A 19,806-nucleotide genomic window follows, 5' to 3' on the forward strand; every position below is an offset into this window, starting at 1 on the left:
AAGAACTCACCACTGCACTCCAGCCTGGGTGACAGAGTGAGACTCTGTCTCAAAAAAAAAAAAAAACAAAAAACTTTTATTGTAAAATTATTTATTGTAAACAAAATACCATGTAAAGCAAATGAATAAATGTGATGGTTAATGGAATATATGTGGAAATAAGAAGCTTCTCTTTTAAGTGAAAGAACTAATGTCAAAAATTCCATCTAAAATTTATTAAAATTGAAATTACATTTATAAGATTATTCAGTGTTTTCTTTCTGGGCAGATTTGTATTTAGTTAGTTGTCTGGGGATTGTTTTGTTTTAGTGTCAGAAATATATTGTTACTCAGTATCAGACCCTTTATTAGGCAGTCATCATTTTAGGTCTTATGATGATGGGAAATCCCATGGGCTTAGGGAAAATTGGCTAAGTGTGGAAAAATTGCATAATAGAAAAAATTCCATTTACAAAGATGTGTGATTGTTTCTTTTCTTCTCCCTATGTCTAGCTGGTTAGAGATGATTGTATTCTTGGATTGTTTTATTTTCAAAATTGAAAGTTTTTTTTTTAAATGGGTGTCAGGCTGGGCACAATGGCTCATGCCTGTAATCCCAGCACTTCAGGAGGCTGAGACGGGTAGATCACCTGAGGTCAGGAGTTTGAGACCAGCTTGACCAGCATGGTGAAACCCGTTGTCTACTAAAAATCCAAAATTAGACGGGCATGGTGTGGTGGTGCATGCCTATAATCCCAGCTACTTGAGAGGCTGAGGCAGGAGGATCGCTTGAACCCAGGAGACAGAGGTTGCGGTGAGCTGAGATCATGCCATTGCACTCCATCCTGGGCAACAAGGGCAAAAATCCACTTCGAAAAAATAAAGTGGGTATCAAAGGATGCAGAGTGGGATAGGGGAATAAAGAAAGCACATACTACATAGCAAAACATTGTAAACAAAAATAAGTCACAGTATCATATAAAAAAGAAAATGTATTTGCTATGATAACAAATTTAAATGACATTAGATGCCAGAATTAGTTTTTGGTTCTTTTTTTTTTTTCCTTTTAAGCTCCAACAGAATAAGTTTGTCAGTTCTTTTCATACCTTGGTGTAGATTGCAACCTCTATAAATATGTTAAATAGTAGATTTCTAAGATGATTACTTACATATATATGGAGTGTGTATGAGTGTATAAGTATAAAGTAAATATATATATTCTGGAATGTGTATGTATATATGCATATATATATTCAAATATTTTTATCAATATGAGCTTGAGTTTCTTTCAAGACTAAAGGCAAAATGTATTTTTTCGTTGCCTTATTTTGTGCAAAAAGCCAAATAAAATTGTGGTGATCCATTTACAGAAGCAAGAAAATAGAAGTATATACACATTATATAATCAATAGTGAGTATTTATATAGATACTGGTGATTATTAGAGCTTCTAGACTATAAAAAAGTTACTATGTTTCTTTTAAAGTTCAGGGTCTATATAGCCAGTGGATCAGATACCCAGAATGGGTAATCACTGGCATGGTGTTTCAGACTTTAGATCTAACAAGTAAAAATTAAAAAAAAAAATTGGATATGATTAAAGGACAAAGAATCAAGGGAATGGAGTGCAGCCAATTCAGAAAATAAAGAACAGTTGGTTTACCCTAATTATAGTCATCTTGATTTTTCTTTTTTCTTTTGTATGTATCAATTGGAAGTTTGGTAAAAATTAAATCTTTAGCCCAATTATAGAAATAAATTCATTGCAGATTTCCTAAGGTGACTTTATACTTTTCTTAAACTCAAATCTTAGAAGTTGGTTGTAGTTTGTATTAGCCACAAGTCTTTCCTTTGATATAGTAAAACAGTTTACTTTTTATTTTTTAAAACTGAATATCTTATATCTACCATCATCTAAATTGATGACATGTTAACATAAATGACAAAATCATATTGATATCAAAGATTCAACTAATTAACAAAAGTTTTACACTTGGATTAGGTTGAGTTGTGCAAAAGTGGCTGAATCTAATAAAATGATATAACATTTGTGTATATTATAATGAATTTTGCAGATTGTTTATGGGCACAGGTCAAGCATTAAAATAAGGCCTATGTTATGAACATCCCCCCCCCCACTTTTCATCAAAAAGCTTTTCGTAGATAATGTAAGTTATGGAAATAGGTGATTTTTTTTTTTTTTTTTTTTTAGGGAAGATGAATTTATTGACTTTATAGAATATCTTACTGCATTCTTCTTATTACTACTTTTCCCACTTTTGATCATGAGTATCTTTATTCTATATTCATCTTATACAGGAAGTTATGTGTCTCCTTTGTAAATGTTTTAGAGAGTGTGTCATCCAGTGATTTTATTGTCAGGTACATATTACATGATCTCCTTGGTAACAAACATGAGTTTTTGTTATTTGGCAGTTATTAAACACAGATACATTAGTAAATATGGAGCAAAGACACGTAACTTCAATGACAAAGTTCTGTTGATACATTATATGGTTTTATATGTTGTAAATTTGATGACTTTCTCTATATTAATTTTCTACTATATTGAGTACTAACACACTTGCCTCCATTCACCTCCCAACACACACACACTCACTCACTCTCTCTCTCTGTCTCTCTCCCCCCCTCCCTCTCCCTCCCTCCCTCTCTCATATAGACAGGTGCAAATACACATGCATAATAGCTGAAGCTTCAAAATGAAAACATATGCAGAATGTACCTATTGATTTCTGGTCATTCTGAGCAAAAGGGGATATAAAGAAATACGGTTTGTTTAAAACCGGAAAGTTATTTAGTATTTTGTGTTTTAATTGCTTCTTACCTATCTAGCACTAGTAGTTTTATGCCAATTAACGTAATATTGAAAATTTAAGAAATGTTAGCAAGGATTACAGGTGATTGATAGTACTATTTGTAGTATGAAGCCTGGTTTAAATCTTGCCAGAATCTCCGGAATTTAATATGGAAATTAGAATAGAGGTGACACCTGTATCTCCGTTCTAAACCATTTTGTCATACTACTACAATTTTTTCCTTCTAAAACAGACTTCATCAAGTCTTCAGAATTCTGGATCTGTTAATCCATTTGACTCTCGATTTATTTCTTTTCTCTTTAATTTTTTGTTTTTGAGACATTGTCTCACTCTGTTACCCATGCTGGAGTGGAGGGACGTGATCATGTCTCACTGCAACCTCTGCCTCCCAGCTCAAGAGATCATGTCAGCCTTCCTGATAACGGGCTACAGGCATGTGCTCCCACACCCCGCCAATTTTTTGTAGAGATGAGGTCTTGCCATGTTGCCCAGGCTGGTCTCAAACTCTGAGTTCTAGCCATTTGGCCGCCTCAGCCTCCCAAAGTGATAGGATTACAGGGGTGAGCCACCACACCTGGCCTGACTCTCCATTTCTTATAGCAGTACCTTTTAATGAGGAAAGCACATTAGAATTGCCCAGGGGGCTTCTAAAATATACACATATCTAGAACCCATCCTCAGAAAATCTGATATTTAGGTACGAGTGGCAAGTATGTTTAACAAAAACTGCGCATTGATTTAGATGCCTCTTTATGTCGTGTCCCAAGCAAAGTTTCCTACTCTGTCTCACGTTATTTTCTTCAGTTACCCTCTGCTCTGCTTTAACCATGCCAAAAATGATATAATACAAATACATTTTCATTTTATACTTATGTATTAAACTTTTGTACATGCTGTTTCTACCGCCTGAAATACCTTTTACTTCCCTCTCCATCCTCCCTTTCTCTCCACTCCAGGCCTTTATCTGTCAAACAATGAGTTTTCTTCCTAGATTCTCCTCTGATGAGAAATCTTTCCTTACTCCCCCAGGTAGAAATAGTCATTCACTCTTTTATGTTTACCATTTATATTTGATTATTATTTTTTAAGTGTCAATCTCTTCCATTAATCTGTGAGCTCAGTGAAATTATGTAATTTATCTTATTTGTGTTTATGTTAAATGAATACATGGATGACTAATAAATTGACAACTTTGTTGGGAATTTAAATTTTCAATGTTTTCATAAACATTGTTTTTAAGGGCAGCATTCAGTTGAGGCTTTCATGATCAACCACCAAGACGTACGTTGATACATACATAACATTTGTCTTCATCTATATTCCCATAAAAATTTGTATGCATATAGGTATTTATTGCTTATCTTCATTTTTTTCCCTTGTGCCTACAGACGAAATCTCACAAAACTGTCCCTTATCTTCAGTCACATGCTGGCAGAAATCAAAGCAATCTTTCCCAATGGTCAATTCCAGGGAGATAACTTTCGTATCACAAAAGCAGATGCTGCTGAATTCTGGAGAAAGTTTTTTGGAGACAAGTAAGTAAAAATCATTTTTATAGCTGCGGATCTATCTTACAAGGGTTACTGTATCCTCCCTCTTTTGGATATGGTATATATTTTACTTGAGTATTTTGCGAATGTATTTTATTATTTTTGATAAGCATTTTGATTGATTGGTAATTTTTGTAGCCACCAAAGGTATACCTCAATAATACAGTAGTTTTTTAGTCACTAAGCAAATATTATACAATCTTATTTATTTCATGAGCATTCATTGAGTTTGTTCTGAGAAGCAGAAGTATGTAAGAGTCTTTATACATGAGAAGCTGATAACTTCTTATAATTTAATATATGCTTAATACACAAAAGGTAGAAGGGAATAGATGCTTTAAAAATGGCATAAGTACATTGCTCTGACAATTTAGAGGGGAATAGTTGCTTTGGGATCAGTGATCAGGGACTGCTTCCTGGAGGAGGTGGTATGTTAAGCTTGGTTAAGATCTGAAATCGAGGTGAGAGAAGGCCCTGGCACCCTGATCCAGCCTTTCTTTGTTTTACTACATAGAGATTATATATATGTGAATAAGATATGAGGATAACATTATCACAAAGATGTAGCCTGTTGCAAAGTAGCTAAAGATGTTTTCTGTTAGGTATGCCCTACAGAGACAGATTGTGGTGAGTTTGGTAAATAATGGAATTGAATGTCTAAAGTCAGCATAATTTATATACAAGTTGCAAAACTTTTGTCATCAATTTCTTAGTAAAATGATCAAGAATGAGCATCAGGAGGCAAGTGGTTTCCCCAGTAACTTTTTTTTTTTTGAGACGGAGTCTCGCTCTGTCACCCAGGCTGGAGTGCAGTGGCCGGATCTCAGCTCACTGCAAGCTCCGCCTCCCGGGTTCACGCCATTCTCCTGCCTCAGCCTCCCGGGTAGCTGGGACTACAGGCGCTGCCACGTCACCCGGCTAGTTTTTTTTTGTAGTTTGTAGTAGAGACGGGGTTTCACCGTGTTAGCCAGGATGGTCTCGATCTCCTGACCTCTTGAGCCGCCCGTCTCGGCCTCCCAAAGTGCTGGGATTACAGGCTTGAGCCACCGCGCCCGGCTCCCCAGTAACTTTTTAAGAATTACCTTTAATGAGAGCACATCCTCAGAATGTCTTAGAATGTAGGCAAAGCCCTGGCTGAGTAGTAAGGAGGAAGTGTGATTGCTTACATAGATTATTGTTTTAATCTTGTATCAAAGGTCTGTATTTGTCCTTTAACTGATAAAATTAGACATAAAAATTGTTAATAAACACTTTTTATATAGTACTTTGATATGGGAACTACAATGTTGGTTTTCCTTTGTTTTTGTTTTTGTTTTGTTTTGTTTTTTTCTTACAAATTATTGTGTTTACTATAGTCATCATCAAGATTGGAATGTACCTACATAGAGTAATGTACATTTAATTAAGCACATAATTTTTTTGGCATCCAAAATATTAAAGCCTATTTCCCACATTATACTAAAATGTATTCAGAATTACTTTTAGGCACTAAAGGATAAAATGCCATTGTTGCCATTAACATGGAAATTCTGTGTTGTAGCAATCTAGTTATTTATAATGTTCCTATATTCATTCAGAAATGAAGAATTTTAGAAAAAAGTTTATTATCTGAATTAGAATAATACAGACAGCTAAGACTATACTAATTAAATATTTATTAATTGTAGAAAGTAGAACAGAACTGCCAGGTTCGGGATGTAGGAACTGAGAGGGTTTCCTGTAGTTGCAGTTCATGTATTAACATTGTAAGGTTAGTTCAAACAGTCGGTAACCTTCAAAATAAACGTTCTCTTTTAAAGTTTTAAGAAAATATATAGGACAAATTGATTGTGGTATTTCTTTTTGAAAACTGAAACTTCTGGTGAGTTATAAAATTGTTTACTTGTCATCAGGTCAATAAAAAATGGAAAGATTGCTCATGGGTTTTATTAAGAGAGGACTTTACTTTGCTGGCAGTTCAAGCCACAGAAAATTATGCATTTGAGACAACTTTATTTCCCTTTATTTATAACCACAGACATCAAGGGGCTGAAATTTCTCTTCAACTGCTACATGAGTGAAATCACTACTACATCAAATGAGGGATTCTTTAAATAGTGATTAGTTACTTTCCCTACCTCCCAAGTCTTTTCATCTTTGTCCACTGTTTTTACTGAATTGAGAAAGCTGCTTAATTTTTCTTTAACACTTTTAATTTGTGGATGACTGACAAATTTCGTGCTCCTTTTGGAACATATATGCATTACCATAGTAATCCAAATTAGCGATTCCTTTATTAGATAATTGGACAAAGTATTTTTTTATTCTTCCTAGGTTTTTACCTTGTGGTTCTATAATATTTTATTGAATGAATGGACATATGCATGAATAATGTGCATCCTTTCAAAAGGTTGATTTTTTTTTTCATTATGCTCTAATATTGTTTGTATTTTCCCAAAACTTAGTTCTCCTGTGGGAGCGTGCCTGTCATTTATCTCACTGTTCATTGAGGCCATGTGAGATTCATGGAGGCCATGTGAGAATGCTTTCATTTAGCCTAACCAGTGCCTTTAAACTTGAAAACAGCATTCTCTCATAAAGCAGAACCATTAATCCATTCATGAGGGCAGCGCCCTCATGATCTAACCATCTCTTAAAGGTTCTACTTCTTAATACAGTCACAATGGCAATTAAATTTTAACATGAGTTTTGGAAGGGGCATTCAAACTATGGCACTGTTGTTTTTGAAGACATGGTTGTGCTACCTTCTCTGTTCAGGGCCCAAGCCCAGCAGCCAAGAGGCACTGCCTGCCTTGTGGCCCAAGGGGAACAGTAACACAATATGTATCTTGGCAAATTTGTTGGGAAATTCTGTTTATGGTCAATTTTTATGCAAATGAATATAATCTTTTAACAACAGAGTTATGCTTTTCCTTTCATAGTCTGTTGACCAAGAGATAGAAATCTGTAGGGAAAGAAAAGTGACATTATTGAATAAATGTGTCTAAGTATGTTCAGCAAAATGAGACCAATACTAAACTGAATCTTCACACTCTGGAATAATAGCTTATAATCTAGAAACTTTAAGCATGAAGCTTGAAAAATATATTACTACCTGTTAAAAAAAGCAGCACATTAATGTGATTAGACTCTGGGTAGCAGTCATTTTTCTCAGCAAGTCAGGTAGCAGCTCAAGAGCTACTTATTTAAGTACTTTTTGACACTGAGAAAAGTGATTGATTAAAGTGATGATTTATAATATTTTAGTGCACCGCTCACCTGAGCAGTGCACACTACCTAATACGTAGTCTTTTATCCCTTACCCCTCTCTCACCTTTCGCCACCATGACCCCAAAGTCCGTGATATCATTCTTATGCTTTTGTGTGCTCATAACTTAGCTCCTGCTTATAAGTGAGAACATTCGATATTTGGTTTTCCATTTCTGAGTTACTTCACTTAGAATAATGGTTTCTAGCTCCATCTAAGTTGCTGCAAAAGTCATTTCATTCCTTTTTATGGCTGAGTAATAGTCTATGGTGTAAATATACCATATTTTCTTCATCCACCTGTTGGTCTGTGTGAACTTAGTTAGGTTGGTTCCATATCATTGCAATTGCAAATTGTACTGCTATAAACAAGCATGTGCATGTGTCTTTTTCATGTAATGATTTCTTTTCCTTTGACCAGATATCTGGCAGTGGATTGCTGGATTGAATGGCAGTTCTGCTTTTAGTTCTTTAAAGAGTCTCCATACTGTTTTCTATAGTGGTTGTTACTAATTTACACTCCCACCAGCAATGTAAAAGTGTTCCCTTTTCACAACATCCACGTCAACATCCGTTGTTTTTAAAGGTGTTTAACAACATCTATTGTTTTTAATTATGGTCATTCTTGCAGGAGTAAGGTGGTTTCTCACTGTGGTTTTCATTTGCATTTTCCTGATGATTAGTGATATGTTGAACATTTTTTCATGTTTGTTGGCTGTTTGTGTACGTCTTTTGAGAAATGTCTGCTCATGTCCTTTGCCCACTTTTTGATGGGATTGTTTTCTTCTTGCTGATTTGTTTGAGGTCCTTGTAGATTCTAGATTCTAGATTCTAGTCCATTGTCAGATGCGTAGTTTGCAAGTATGTTCTCCCACTGTGTGAGTTGTCTGTTTACTCTCCTGATTATTTCTTTTGCTGTGCAAAAGCTTTTTAATTTAATTAGGTCTCATTTATTTATTTTTATTTTTATGCATTTGCCATGAATCCTCTGCCTAAGCTAATGTCCAGAAGAGTTTCTTTGATGTTATTTGGTAGGATTTTCATGGTTTCAGGTCTTAGATTTAAGTCTTTGATCCATCTTGAGTTGATTTTTTAATAAGGTGAGAGATGGAGATCCAGTTTCATTCTTCTACATGTGGCTTGCCAGTTTTTCCAGCATAATTTATTGAATAGGGTATCCTTTTTCAAATTTGTGTCTTTGTATGCTTTGTCGAAGATCAGTTAGCTGTAAGTATTTGGCTTTACTTCTGGGTTCTCTATTCTGTTCCATTGGTCTGTGTGCGTGTCATTATACCAGTACCATGCTGCTTTGGTAACTGGAGCCTTGTGTTGTAGTTTGAGATCAGATAGTGTGATGCCTCCAGATTTGTTCTTTGCTTAGTATTGCTTTGGTGATATGGTCTCTTTTTGGTTCCATACGAACCTTAGGATTGCTTTTTCTAGTTCTGTGAAGAATGTTGATGGTATTTTGATGGGAATTGTATTGAGTCTGTAGATTGCTTTGAGCAGTGTGGTCATTTTATTCTTCCCATCCATGAGCAGGGGATGTGTTTACATTGGTTGTGTCATCTATAATTTCTGTGTTTCAGTGTTTTGTAGTTTTCCTTTGAGAGATCTTTCACCTCCTTCTTTAAATATATTCCTAAGTATTTTATTTTATTTTTTCAGCTATTGTAAAGAGGATTGAGTTCTTGGTTTCTCAGCTTGGTTATGTTGGTATATAGCGGTGCTACTGATTTGTGTACATTGATTTTGTGTCCTGAGAATTTACTGAATTCATTTATAAGATCTGGGAGCTTTTTGGATGAATCTTTAGGCTTTTCTAGGTATATGATCACATAATCAGTGAACAACGACAGTTTGACTTCCTCTTTTACAATTTGTATGCTGCTTCTTTCTTTTTTTTTAATCAGATTGCTCTGGCTATGACTTCCAGTACTGTGTTGAGTAGAAGTTGTGAAGGTGGGGATCTTTGTCTGGTTCCAGTTCTCAGGGGGAATGCTTTCAACTTTTTGCCTTTCAGTGTGATGTTAGCTATAGGTTTGCCATATATGGCTTTTATTACTTTCGGGTAAATCTCTTCTGTACGTATTTTGTTGAGGGATTACAAAGGGGTGCTGTATATTATCAAATGCTTTTTCTGGGTCTATTGAGATGATTATATATACTTTTAAAAATTCCATTTATGTGATGTGTCACATTTATTAACTTGCATATGATAAACTGTCCTTATATCTCTGAAACCCACTTGATTGTGATGTATTACTTTTTTGTTGTGCTGTTGGATTAGTTAGCTAGTGTTTTGTTGAGGATTTTGCATCTATTTTCATCAGAGATATTGGTCTGTGGTTTGTTGTTGTTATGTTTTCTGGTTTTGATATTAGCATGATAGTGGCTTCATAGAATGATTTAGGGAGGATTCCCTCTTTCTCTGTCTTCTGGAATAGTTTCAGTAGGATTAGTACCAATTCGTCTTTGAATGTCTGGTAGAATTCAGCTGTGAATCTCTCTTATCCTGGACTTTCTTTGTTTGCATTTTTAAAATTACTGATTCAGTCTCACTTCTTGTTATTGTTAGTGGGTGGCAGTAAACCTTACCCAGCTCTCCTGCAGTTGGCAAGGCTGATCTCACTCCCACAGTGCTCTGCTAACAATGTTTGGTTTAGATCCAGGCAGCCTGTACACAGAACTCAGACCTGCCCCAGGTCATAAGCTTCTCCACATAGAAAGCTGCTGTGGCTTTCAAAAACCCATGCACCTCTTTGTCTGCCTACAAGGCCGGGCACCCAGCTCCTACGCTCCTGTCTGTAGCACACTTCCCGCTTGCTGCAACTCCTCCCGCCCCATTCTGTTCAAGGGAATTTGTTCCACTCGAGATTATATTACAAAATTCAGTTGGGAGGTTCTTTCACCCTGTGTCCTTTCCCTGAGGTCATTGGCTGACTTTCAGAGGGTCCCTGTGAGATATAGTCAGGAATAGCTTCCCTGGGTTCGTGCTGGAGACTGGGAATACCTACATGGCACTTCCTGCTGCTGCTGTTACTTTTTTATTTCCCTAAGTCTGTTCCAGCTGTTGGAGGGGTAAAGGGCTTCTCCAATGACCTGGATTTTCAGATTCCTCAGTGGGGATGTGTACTCGGAGGCAGGCTCTCTCCCTCTCAACTCTGAGGACTTAGAGTTTTTCACCTGTCTCATGTTGTAGGCTGTAGCCTACCAATTCTTTCACAGGGTTTGTGGATTCTGTTTTCTTAAGTTCCTGTGTTGATTCTTTGAAAAAAAATTCACAGTGTGAATCTCTGCACATTATTCTGTCCTTCCAAGAGGAAGAGGAATGCTAACACTGTCTCCAGTCTGCCATCTTGCAAAAAACAAACACCAACATTGAGAAGATTTAGACATAAATTTCCAAACAAATTATAATTCAATTAGAAACATAGATACTAACTTTTGAATCTTCTTATGTATCCTCTCCTCTCCATACTTAAAGTTCTCTTCTTCAAATTTAAATTCATACTCTGTATTACCCCAACAACCTTCTGATCGGTCTCCCTATCTCCAATAACAACCTACCCAATTGTTCTTAGGGGACCAGTGAGCTCTCTAAAAAGGAGAGCTAATCATTCTAGTCTTTTGCTTGAAGTGTTTCCATGAATATTAATTCTAGGTTAAAGTCTAAAATCACATTAACATCACAAGCTTTAGAAACTTTTTTTTCTGGCTTCTTTTTTTCTGCTTATGATTTTTGTATACTTAACTCATCTGTGAAGAAGCAAACGACTCAATACTATTCGTATTTCCTAATGTATGTCTCATTTTTTACTCCTCATTGTCTTTGGTTTCTTATGTTGCATTCACTGCTTGGATAGGCAGTCACCCATGCCCTACCCAGTGTTGCCACTTTGGAAGCTTTACTTTAGTACCCTAATGGATATCCCTACTCTGTGCTGCCAGGTACCTGAGCTCACATCTGTCATAACAGATTACAGTGAACTGCTGACATGCCCCTATTTCTCAATTGAGAGGTTTCCAATAGACTAGAAAGTTTCTTTGGAGGCAGAGACTGCGTCTGACTTATTTTTGTGTTTTGAGCCTGATACATTTCCTGGAATGTTTAGGCAATAATAATTGTTTTTGTTTTGTTTTGCTTTGTTTTGTTTTGTTTTTGAGGCAGAGTCTCGCTCTTCTTGCCCAGGCTGGAGTGCAATGGCGCCATCTTGGCTCACAGGAACCTCCACCTCCCAGGTTCAAGCAATTCTCCCGCCTCAGCCTCCTGAGTAGCTGGGATTACAGGCATGCGCCACCACGCCCAGCAATTTTTTTTTGTATTTTTAGTAGAGGCGGGGTTTCTTCATGTTGGCCAGGTTGGTCTCGAACTCCCAACCTCAGGTGATCCGCCTGCCTCGGTCTCCCAAAGTTCTGGGATTACAGGCATGAGCCACCCCGCCCATCAGCAATAATAATTGTTAACAGACTACATGAATAACTGCATGGATGAACAATGTCTGTCCTCTACTTTCAGTCTGCAATGCCTTCATTATATACAAATTGATCTCTTTTTAAATAATCAGTTCCTATATGCCTCTCTTCCCTCTTCCTTTTCTTCTGTCCCAGAATTTTGACACCTTTCTTTTTTTTTTTTTTTTTTAATTATACTTTAAGTTCTAGGGTACATGTGCATAACGTGCAGGTTTGTTACATATGTATACTTGTGCCATGTTGGTGTGCTGCACCCATCAACTCGTCAGCACCCATCAACTCATCATTTACATCAGGTATAACTCCCAGTGCAATCCCTCCCCCCTCCCCCCTCCCCGTGATAGGCCCCAGTGTGTGATATTCCCCTTCCCGAGTCCAAGTGATCTCATTGTTCAGTTCCCACCTATGAGTGAGAACATGTGGTGTTTGGTTTTCTGTTCTTGCGATAGTTTGCTAAGAATGACGGTTTCCAGCTGACACCTTTCTTTAAGTTCAGTTCAGAAGTCCACTTTTCTGAGTTTTTCTCATTCATTTACACCCTTACATGTGATCTATGTTAATTACTCTATACTCTGGTTGCTGTTGTATTTTAGACACATTTATATTTTAAAATGTGTTTACTATGTAGGTCTTTCTTGCTTGATTGCAAGAGTCTTCAATGATTTTCTATGCAAAAGTTGGTGAAAACTGACACGTTTATTAGAGTTGTTCTATGTCAGATTTTATGTTCAGTGCTTTCACATATGCTAGCCTCATTTTCAATATAATCTTTAAGCTAAACGGTTGTTGAATGAGTCTTTTATGTACTTATACATTGTAGACATTCAGTAGTTGTTAGCTGAATGTATGAATATAAGATGCAACTTTTCTGCCATTTAAGTTCCCTCTTCCTTTACTTGTATCTTTTCTTCAGTCAAATTGGCTTATTTGGCTCTTTCCTGACACATCAGCAATTACAGGTTTCGATGTCTTTGCTCATATTGCTCCTTCTACTTGAAGATTTTTATAATCTCTGGCATAAAAAATTCTTACTAATCCCTCAAAGATAATCTTGCTCATGATTTCTCCCATTAGTGTTATTACTAGATCTCTTCTTAAACTTCTCTAAGCTCTGACGTATCTTCTGCATTTACTATTTTTATGGTTTTATTAAAATTATTTGTCTAGTTGTCATACTTCCCCCAGACTATATGCTGCATGAAATCAAGCTTATTTATTCATCTTTGTATTTCTAAAGTAGCTCAGCACAGTGTTTTATATATAGGCTTTCAGGAACCATTGCACATTTAATTCTGATGAGTTGAGAAGTAGAGGAATGTGCATGAACATGTGTTTGTGTGAGATGGAGCCTACTTGCTTGATTGACTGGGAGATAGCATGCTTAGGGTTAGGCATGCACACTCTGGAGCCAGATTATCTGTCCCTGGACAGGTTCTGACTGCAACATTTACTCACTGTGTGCCTTTGGGGAATCTAGTTGGTGTTTCTATGCATCTTTTTCCTCATTTATAAAATGTGAATGATACTAATAATAGCTACCGTCTGTGTTTGTTATGAAGACTTAAAGTAGCTAAACCTCACCTCTAAGGCACATAAAACTGTGTCTGGCATATAATAAACATTCTATTTTGTGGAATAATTAACCAATTTAAACCTTTAATAGTGTTCCAGATACTACCAGCATATTAATTAATTAATTCTCTAAATAATATAATTTACGTTTGACTTTGTATGATGGCAGTTTCATACTCCCTAGCAATCTAAAAGCAAAAAAAAAAAGAAAAATTAAAAAAATTATTTTGTATGTATCCCAAGATAAAAGTAGAATTGAAGATAAGAAACTGTCTTGGTTACCATGGGTCGGGGGGAAATGATCTATTTATAGCTCAATATATTGCCTCTACGATTGATTTCCTGCAAAAGCCATAAGGACCTTCTTTGGTTTCCTGTATGTTCCTTTCACTTTTAATAAGAAACAAAGTAAAATACTTTCTTTACCTTTCCAGCGAGTGAGATACATATTCTTCTAGCATATTAACTAGATCAGTTTTCCCTCTAGGTAAAGAAAACACAACTTAATTATATTAAATTAAAAGAGGGGGTATACAGGAGAAATTAAGAGTTTTTAAAATGAAAACTTCTAGCAGAAAGAGAAAGAAAGAAGAACTAAAGTAGGATTCAAAGAATCACTAGTTAATATTTCTACTAGTTAGCCACCTCCCTTTGTTGCCTGTTAAAAAAAAATCAGGTATCTTTATGTCAATAAGGAAAATAAAAACTTGCATATTTACTGGAGGCCTATTTTGTTCAACTCATTGTAATAAGATACGAAACAACTAAGATGCCAGTTGTAATTTTCTACCTATAAGCAATATTCAATTTGGAGAAGACAGGCTATAAAAAGAAGATAAATACTTAAAATCAGCTCTGTGCAATTAGAAAATCACATAAAGAATGTCACTAATAATAAATTAATTTACTAGTACACGCATACCTCAGAGATACTGTGGGTTTAGTTTGAGACCACTGCAATAAAGTATACATCGCAATGAAGTGCATATTGCAATAAAGCAAGTCACATAGATTATTTTTGGCCTCCTAGTGAATATAGAAGTTGTATTTATACTATACTGTAGTCTGTTAGGTGTGCAATAGCATTATGTCTAAAAAACTGTATGTACCTTAACTAAAAAATATTGCTAAAAAATGCTAACAAGCAGCTGAGCCTTCAGTGAGTTGTAATCTTTTACCTGCTGGAGAGTTGTGCCTCGATGTTCACGGCTATTGACTGATCAGGCTGGTGGCTGCTGAAAGTTAAGGTGACTGTGGCAATTTCTTACAATTAGGCAGCAGTGAAGTTTACTACATCAATTGATTCTTCCTTTCATGAAATATTTATCTATAACATGCAATGCTGTTTGATAATATTTTAGTCACAATAGAATTTCATTCAAAATTGGAGTCAATCCTCTCAAACCCTGCCACTGCTTTATCAACCAAGTATATGCAATTTTCTAAATCCTTTATTGTAATATCAGCAATGTTCACAGCATCTTCACCTGGAGTAAATTACATTTAAGAAAGCACTTGTTTTGCTTCTCTATAAGAAGCAACATGTCATCTGTTCAAATTTTATGATTTGCATCAATTTAGCCACATATTTAGGCTCTACTTCTAATTCTAGTTCTCCAGCAAATTCTACATCTACAGTTACTTCTTCCACTGAAGTCTTGAAATCCTCAAAGTCATCCGTGAGATTTGGAATTCACTGTTTCCAAACTCCTGTTATGTTGATATTTTGACCTCCCTTGAATCATAAATGTTCTTAATGGCATTAAAAAGGTGAATCCTTTCCATGAGGTTTTCAATTTTCTTTGTCCAGATCTATCATAATATATGACAGCTATAACCTTAGGAAATGTATTTCTTAAATAGTAAGACTTGAAAGTCAAAATGGCTCCTTGATTCATGGGCTGCAGAATGAGTACTGTGTTAGAAGACATGAAAACAACATTAACCGCCCTGTACATTTCCATCAAATCTTTCGGGTGAATAGGGGCATTGCCAGTGAACAGTGCTGTTTTGAAAGGAATTGTTTCCTCTACACAGCATATCTCAACAGTAGGCTTAAAATATTCAGTAATCCAGGTTTTTGTTCCATTTGTAGAGCACAGGAAGAGTAGATTTACCGTAATTCGTAAAGGACCTAGGATTTTTAGATTGGTGAATGAAACTGTATTTTGAAGCTCTTTTTTTTTTAAATAACAGAAATTTATTTCTCATAGTTCTGAAAGCTAGGAAGTCCAAGATCAAGGTGCTGACAAAGTGTCTGGTAAGGACCCACTTCCTAATTTGTAAATGGCCAAACATCTTTTTGCAATATCCACACATGGTAGAAAGCGTGAGCAACTATCAGAGGCTTTTGTTTTTTTCTTTTTCAACCTTTATTTTGGAGGTTATTTAGGGGGTACATAGGCAAGTTATTGCATTTTGCGTGATGCTGAGGTTTGGGGTATGATTGAACCCATCGCATAGCTTTGAAGCTAGGTATTGACTTCTCTCTAGCTCTAGCATTTTCTAGACAGCATTTTCTTTCTTCTTAAGGCTGTTTCATCTACATTAATTATCTGTTGTTTTGTATAGCCACATTCATCAATGGTCTTAGCTAGATCTTCTGTATAACTTGTTGTAGCTTCTACATCAGCACTTGGTGCTTCACCTTGCATTTTATGTTAGAGCTTCTTTTCTTAAACTCAATAAACTAATTTCTGCTAGTTTCAAACTTTACTTCTGAAGCTTCCTTAATTCTCTTACCCTTCATAGAATTGAAGAGAGTTGGGGCCTTGTTTTGGATTAGGCTTTGGCCTAACAGAATGTTGTGGCTAGTTTGATCTAACCAAACCACCAAAACTGTCTCCATATCAGCAGTAAGGTTATTTTGCTTTCTTATCATTCATGTGTTCACTGAAGTAGCATTTTTAATTTCCTTCATGAACTTCTTTCCTTTTACAACTTGGCTGTTTGGTCCAAAGGCCTCACTTTTGTCCTGTGTCAGCTTTAGACATGCCTTTCTCACTAAAATTAATCATGTCCATAATTCGATGTAAAGTGAGAGACTTGTGACTATTCCTTTCACTTGAGCACTTGAGGCTATTTTAGGGTTATTATTCAGCCTAATTTCAGTGCTGTTGTGTCTTAGGGAATAGAGAGTCCCCAGGAGAGGGAGAGAGAAAAGAGAACAGTGTTGGTGGAGCAGTGAGAACATACACCATTAAGTTTGCTGTCTTACATGGGCATGGTTCATAGTACCCAAAAACTTGGTTTCACACAAAAAATATTGTTTTGAAACTGAAAAACCAGGAATGATGGCAACAATAGGTATGAGTTGGGCTATGGCAGCAATTGCCTAGACCTGGGTGCCACCTGTTTTTTTTAACATGATCTCTCTTCCAATTCATCACAGTCCTTTCCTGGGCCTCTTTACTCATTTATATTATCTCCCTGATCCCCAGATAGTTGATTTTTTAATATCTGAAAGCTATTTGGAACCATTGGATTAATAGTGTGTGCCCCTGGATTTATAGAGGTCCTGGTCTTAATCCTCTAAACATATGTTCTCTTCTCTGCTGGATGTGTCTACTTGGGTCAATAAAGGGAGAGACGGTCTCCTTCTAGAGCAAGGATCTTAAAGCCTCGTAAAATAGAGGTAGTATTTCTCCCTGGGTCAAAGGACAGGCATTATCCATTATAAAATGTTTGGGTTCCTCAAGTTCTAGGTTCTACTCCAGAATCAAACCCACAGTTTATGCAGATGTCACCTTGCCCTCTTTGCATTCTTTTAGGAGAATTTGTGTTTAGGGAACAAGTGCACAGAAATGCCGGTACTCTAGCCACTGCACTTGCTGAGGGTTACAAAGTCCTTTGACTCTGACCCAGTCCTTTGACAGAAACCCAGTGTCTTCTGCCACTATACATGAAACTGATAGGCCAACTTGTTAGCTTGCAAGAAGAGTAGAATCTTAGATTCTTTGATTTTTTAGAATCATGTTCTGCTGGTAGAGAAAGTGTGACTTAATAGCAAAGTAAATAAAACTTACTTATATTAGTCTTTTCTCATGCTGCTGATAAAGACATACCTGAGACTGGGTAATTTATAAAGAAAGAGAAGTTTAATGCACTCACAGTTCCACGTGACTGGGGAGGCCTCACAATCCTGGTGGAAGGCGAAAGGCACTTCTTACGTGGCAGCAGACGAGAAAAAATGAGAGCCAATGTGAGATTTATTCACTACCACAAAAATAGTTTGTGGGAAACCACCCCCATGATTCAAATACCTCCCACTAGGTCCTTCCTACAACATGTGGGAATTATGGGAACTACAATTCAAGATGAAATTTGGGTGAGGACACAGCCAAACAATATCATTCTGCTGCTGGCTCCTCCCATATCTCACGTCCTCACATTCCAAAACACAATCATGCCTTTGCAGCAGTCCTCCAAAGTCTTAACTCATTCCAGCATTAACTCAAAAGTCCACAGTCCAAAGTCTCATATGAGACAACAGGAGTCCCTTGCACTTATGAGTAAAATTTAAAGCAAGCAAGTTTTTGATTTTCTGAGTAAAATCAAAATACAGCCATTCTGAATGGGAGAAATTATCCAAAACAAAGGTTCTACAGGCCCCACACAAGTCCGAAATCCAGAGAGCCGGTCAAATCTTAAAGTTCCAAAATGATTTCCTTTGACTTCATGTCTCACATCCAGGGCACGCTGATGCAAGAGGTGGGTTCTCATGGTCTTGGGCAGCTCCACCCCTGTGGCTTCGCAGGGATACAATCTCCCTCCTGGTTGCTTTCACAGGCTGGTGTTGAGTGTCTGTGGCTTTTCCAGATGCACGGTGCAAGCTGTCGATAGATCTACTATTCTGGGGTCTGAAGGACAGTGGCCCTCTTCTTACAGCTCCACTAGTCAGTGCCTCAGTGGGGACTCTGTGTGGGGTCTTCGGCCCCACATTTCCCTCCCACACTGCCCTAGCAGAAGTAGGTCTCTGCCCTTACAACAGATGTCTACCTCCACAAGGGCCATGCCCCTGCAACAAACTTCTGTCTGGATATCCAAGCATTTCCATACATCTTCTGAAATCTAGGCAGAGATTCCTAAACCTCAACTTCTTGACTTCTGTGCACTTGCGGGCTCAAACACCATGTGGAAGCTGCCAGGACTTGAGGCATGCACCCTCTGAAATAAAAGCTTGAGTTCAACGTTGGCCCCTTATAGCCGTGGCTGGGATGCAGGGCACTAAGTTCTGAGACTGCACAAAGGAGCAGAGCGTTGGGTCCAGCCGATGAAACTATTTTTTCTTCCTAGGCCTGCAGGCCTATGATGAGAGAGGCTGCCATGAAGACCTCTGACATGCCCTGGAGACATTTTCCTCGTTGTCTTGTTGATTAACATTTGGCTCCTCCTGACTTGTGCAAATTTCTGCAGCTAGCTTGGGGTTCTCCTCTGAGAATGTGTTTTTCTTTATTATCACATTGTCAGGCTGCAAACTGTCTGAACTTTTATGCTCCGCTTCTTCTTTAAACATAAGTTCCAATTCCATATCACATATTTGTGAATGAATAAAACCTAATGCTTTTAACAGTACCCAAGTCACCTCTTGAATGCTTTGCTGCTTAGAAGTTTCTTCTGCCAGATTCCCTAAATTATCTCTCTCAAGTTAAAAGTTACACAATTTCTAGGGTGGGGCAAAATGCTGCCAGTCTCTTTGTTAAAACATAGCAAGAGTCACCTTTACTCCAGTTCCCAGGAAGTTTCCCATCTCCATCTCAGTCCATCTCAACCTGCACTTCATTGTCCATATCACTGTCAGCATTCTCGTCAAACCGTTCAACAAGTGTCTAGGAAGTTCCAAACTTTCCCACATCTTCCTCTCTTCTTCTGAGCCCTCCAAACTGTTCCAGCCTCTCCATTATCCAGTTCCAAAGTTGGATCCACAGTTTTGGGTATCTTTACAGCAGCACCCCACTCTACTGGCAACAATTTACTGTATTAGTACATTTTCACGTTGCTGAAAACTGGGTAGTTTGTAAAGAAAAAGAGATTTCATGGGCTCACAGTTCCATGTGGCTGGGGAGACCTCACAATCATGGCAGGAGACAAAAGGCGCATCTTACATGGCAGCAGAGAAGAGAAAATATGAGAGCCAAGCAAAAAGGG

The 19,806-nt window shown here is 37.2% G+C and overlaps 1 protein-coding gene across 2 annotated transcripts in view; it reads left to right on the top strand.

The window, feature by feature from the left end:
• The window catches only part of CBLB (Cbl proto-oncogene B, E3 ubiquitin protein ligase), a 216,023-nt gene that overhangs the window by 88,192 nt on the left and 108,025 nt on the right, over positions 1 to 19,806 (top strand). For both annotated transcript variants that reach the window (XM_011952954.1, XM_011952953.1), the window contains exon 4: positions 4,204 to 4,350. In XM_011952954.1, the coding sequence (XP_011808344.1) occupies positions 4,204 to 4,350 (147 nt within the window). The remainder of the gene's footprint in view (positions 1 to 4,203; positions 4,351 to 19,806) is intronic.

This window comes from Colobus angolensis, unplaced genomic scaffold (assembly GCF_000951035.1).
Source record: "Colobus angolensis palliatus isolate OR3802 unplaced genomic scaffold, Cang.pa_1.0 Scaffold353, whole genome shotgun sequence".
Lineage (NCBI taxonomy): Eukaryota > Metazoa > Chordata > Mammalia > Primates > Cercopithecidae > Colobus > Colobus angolensis.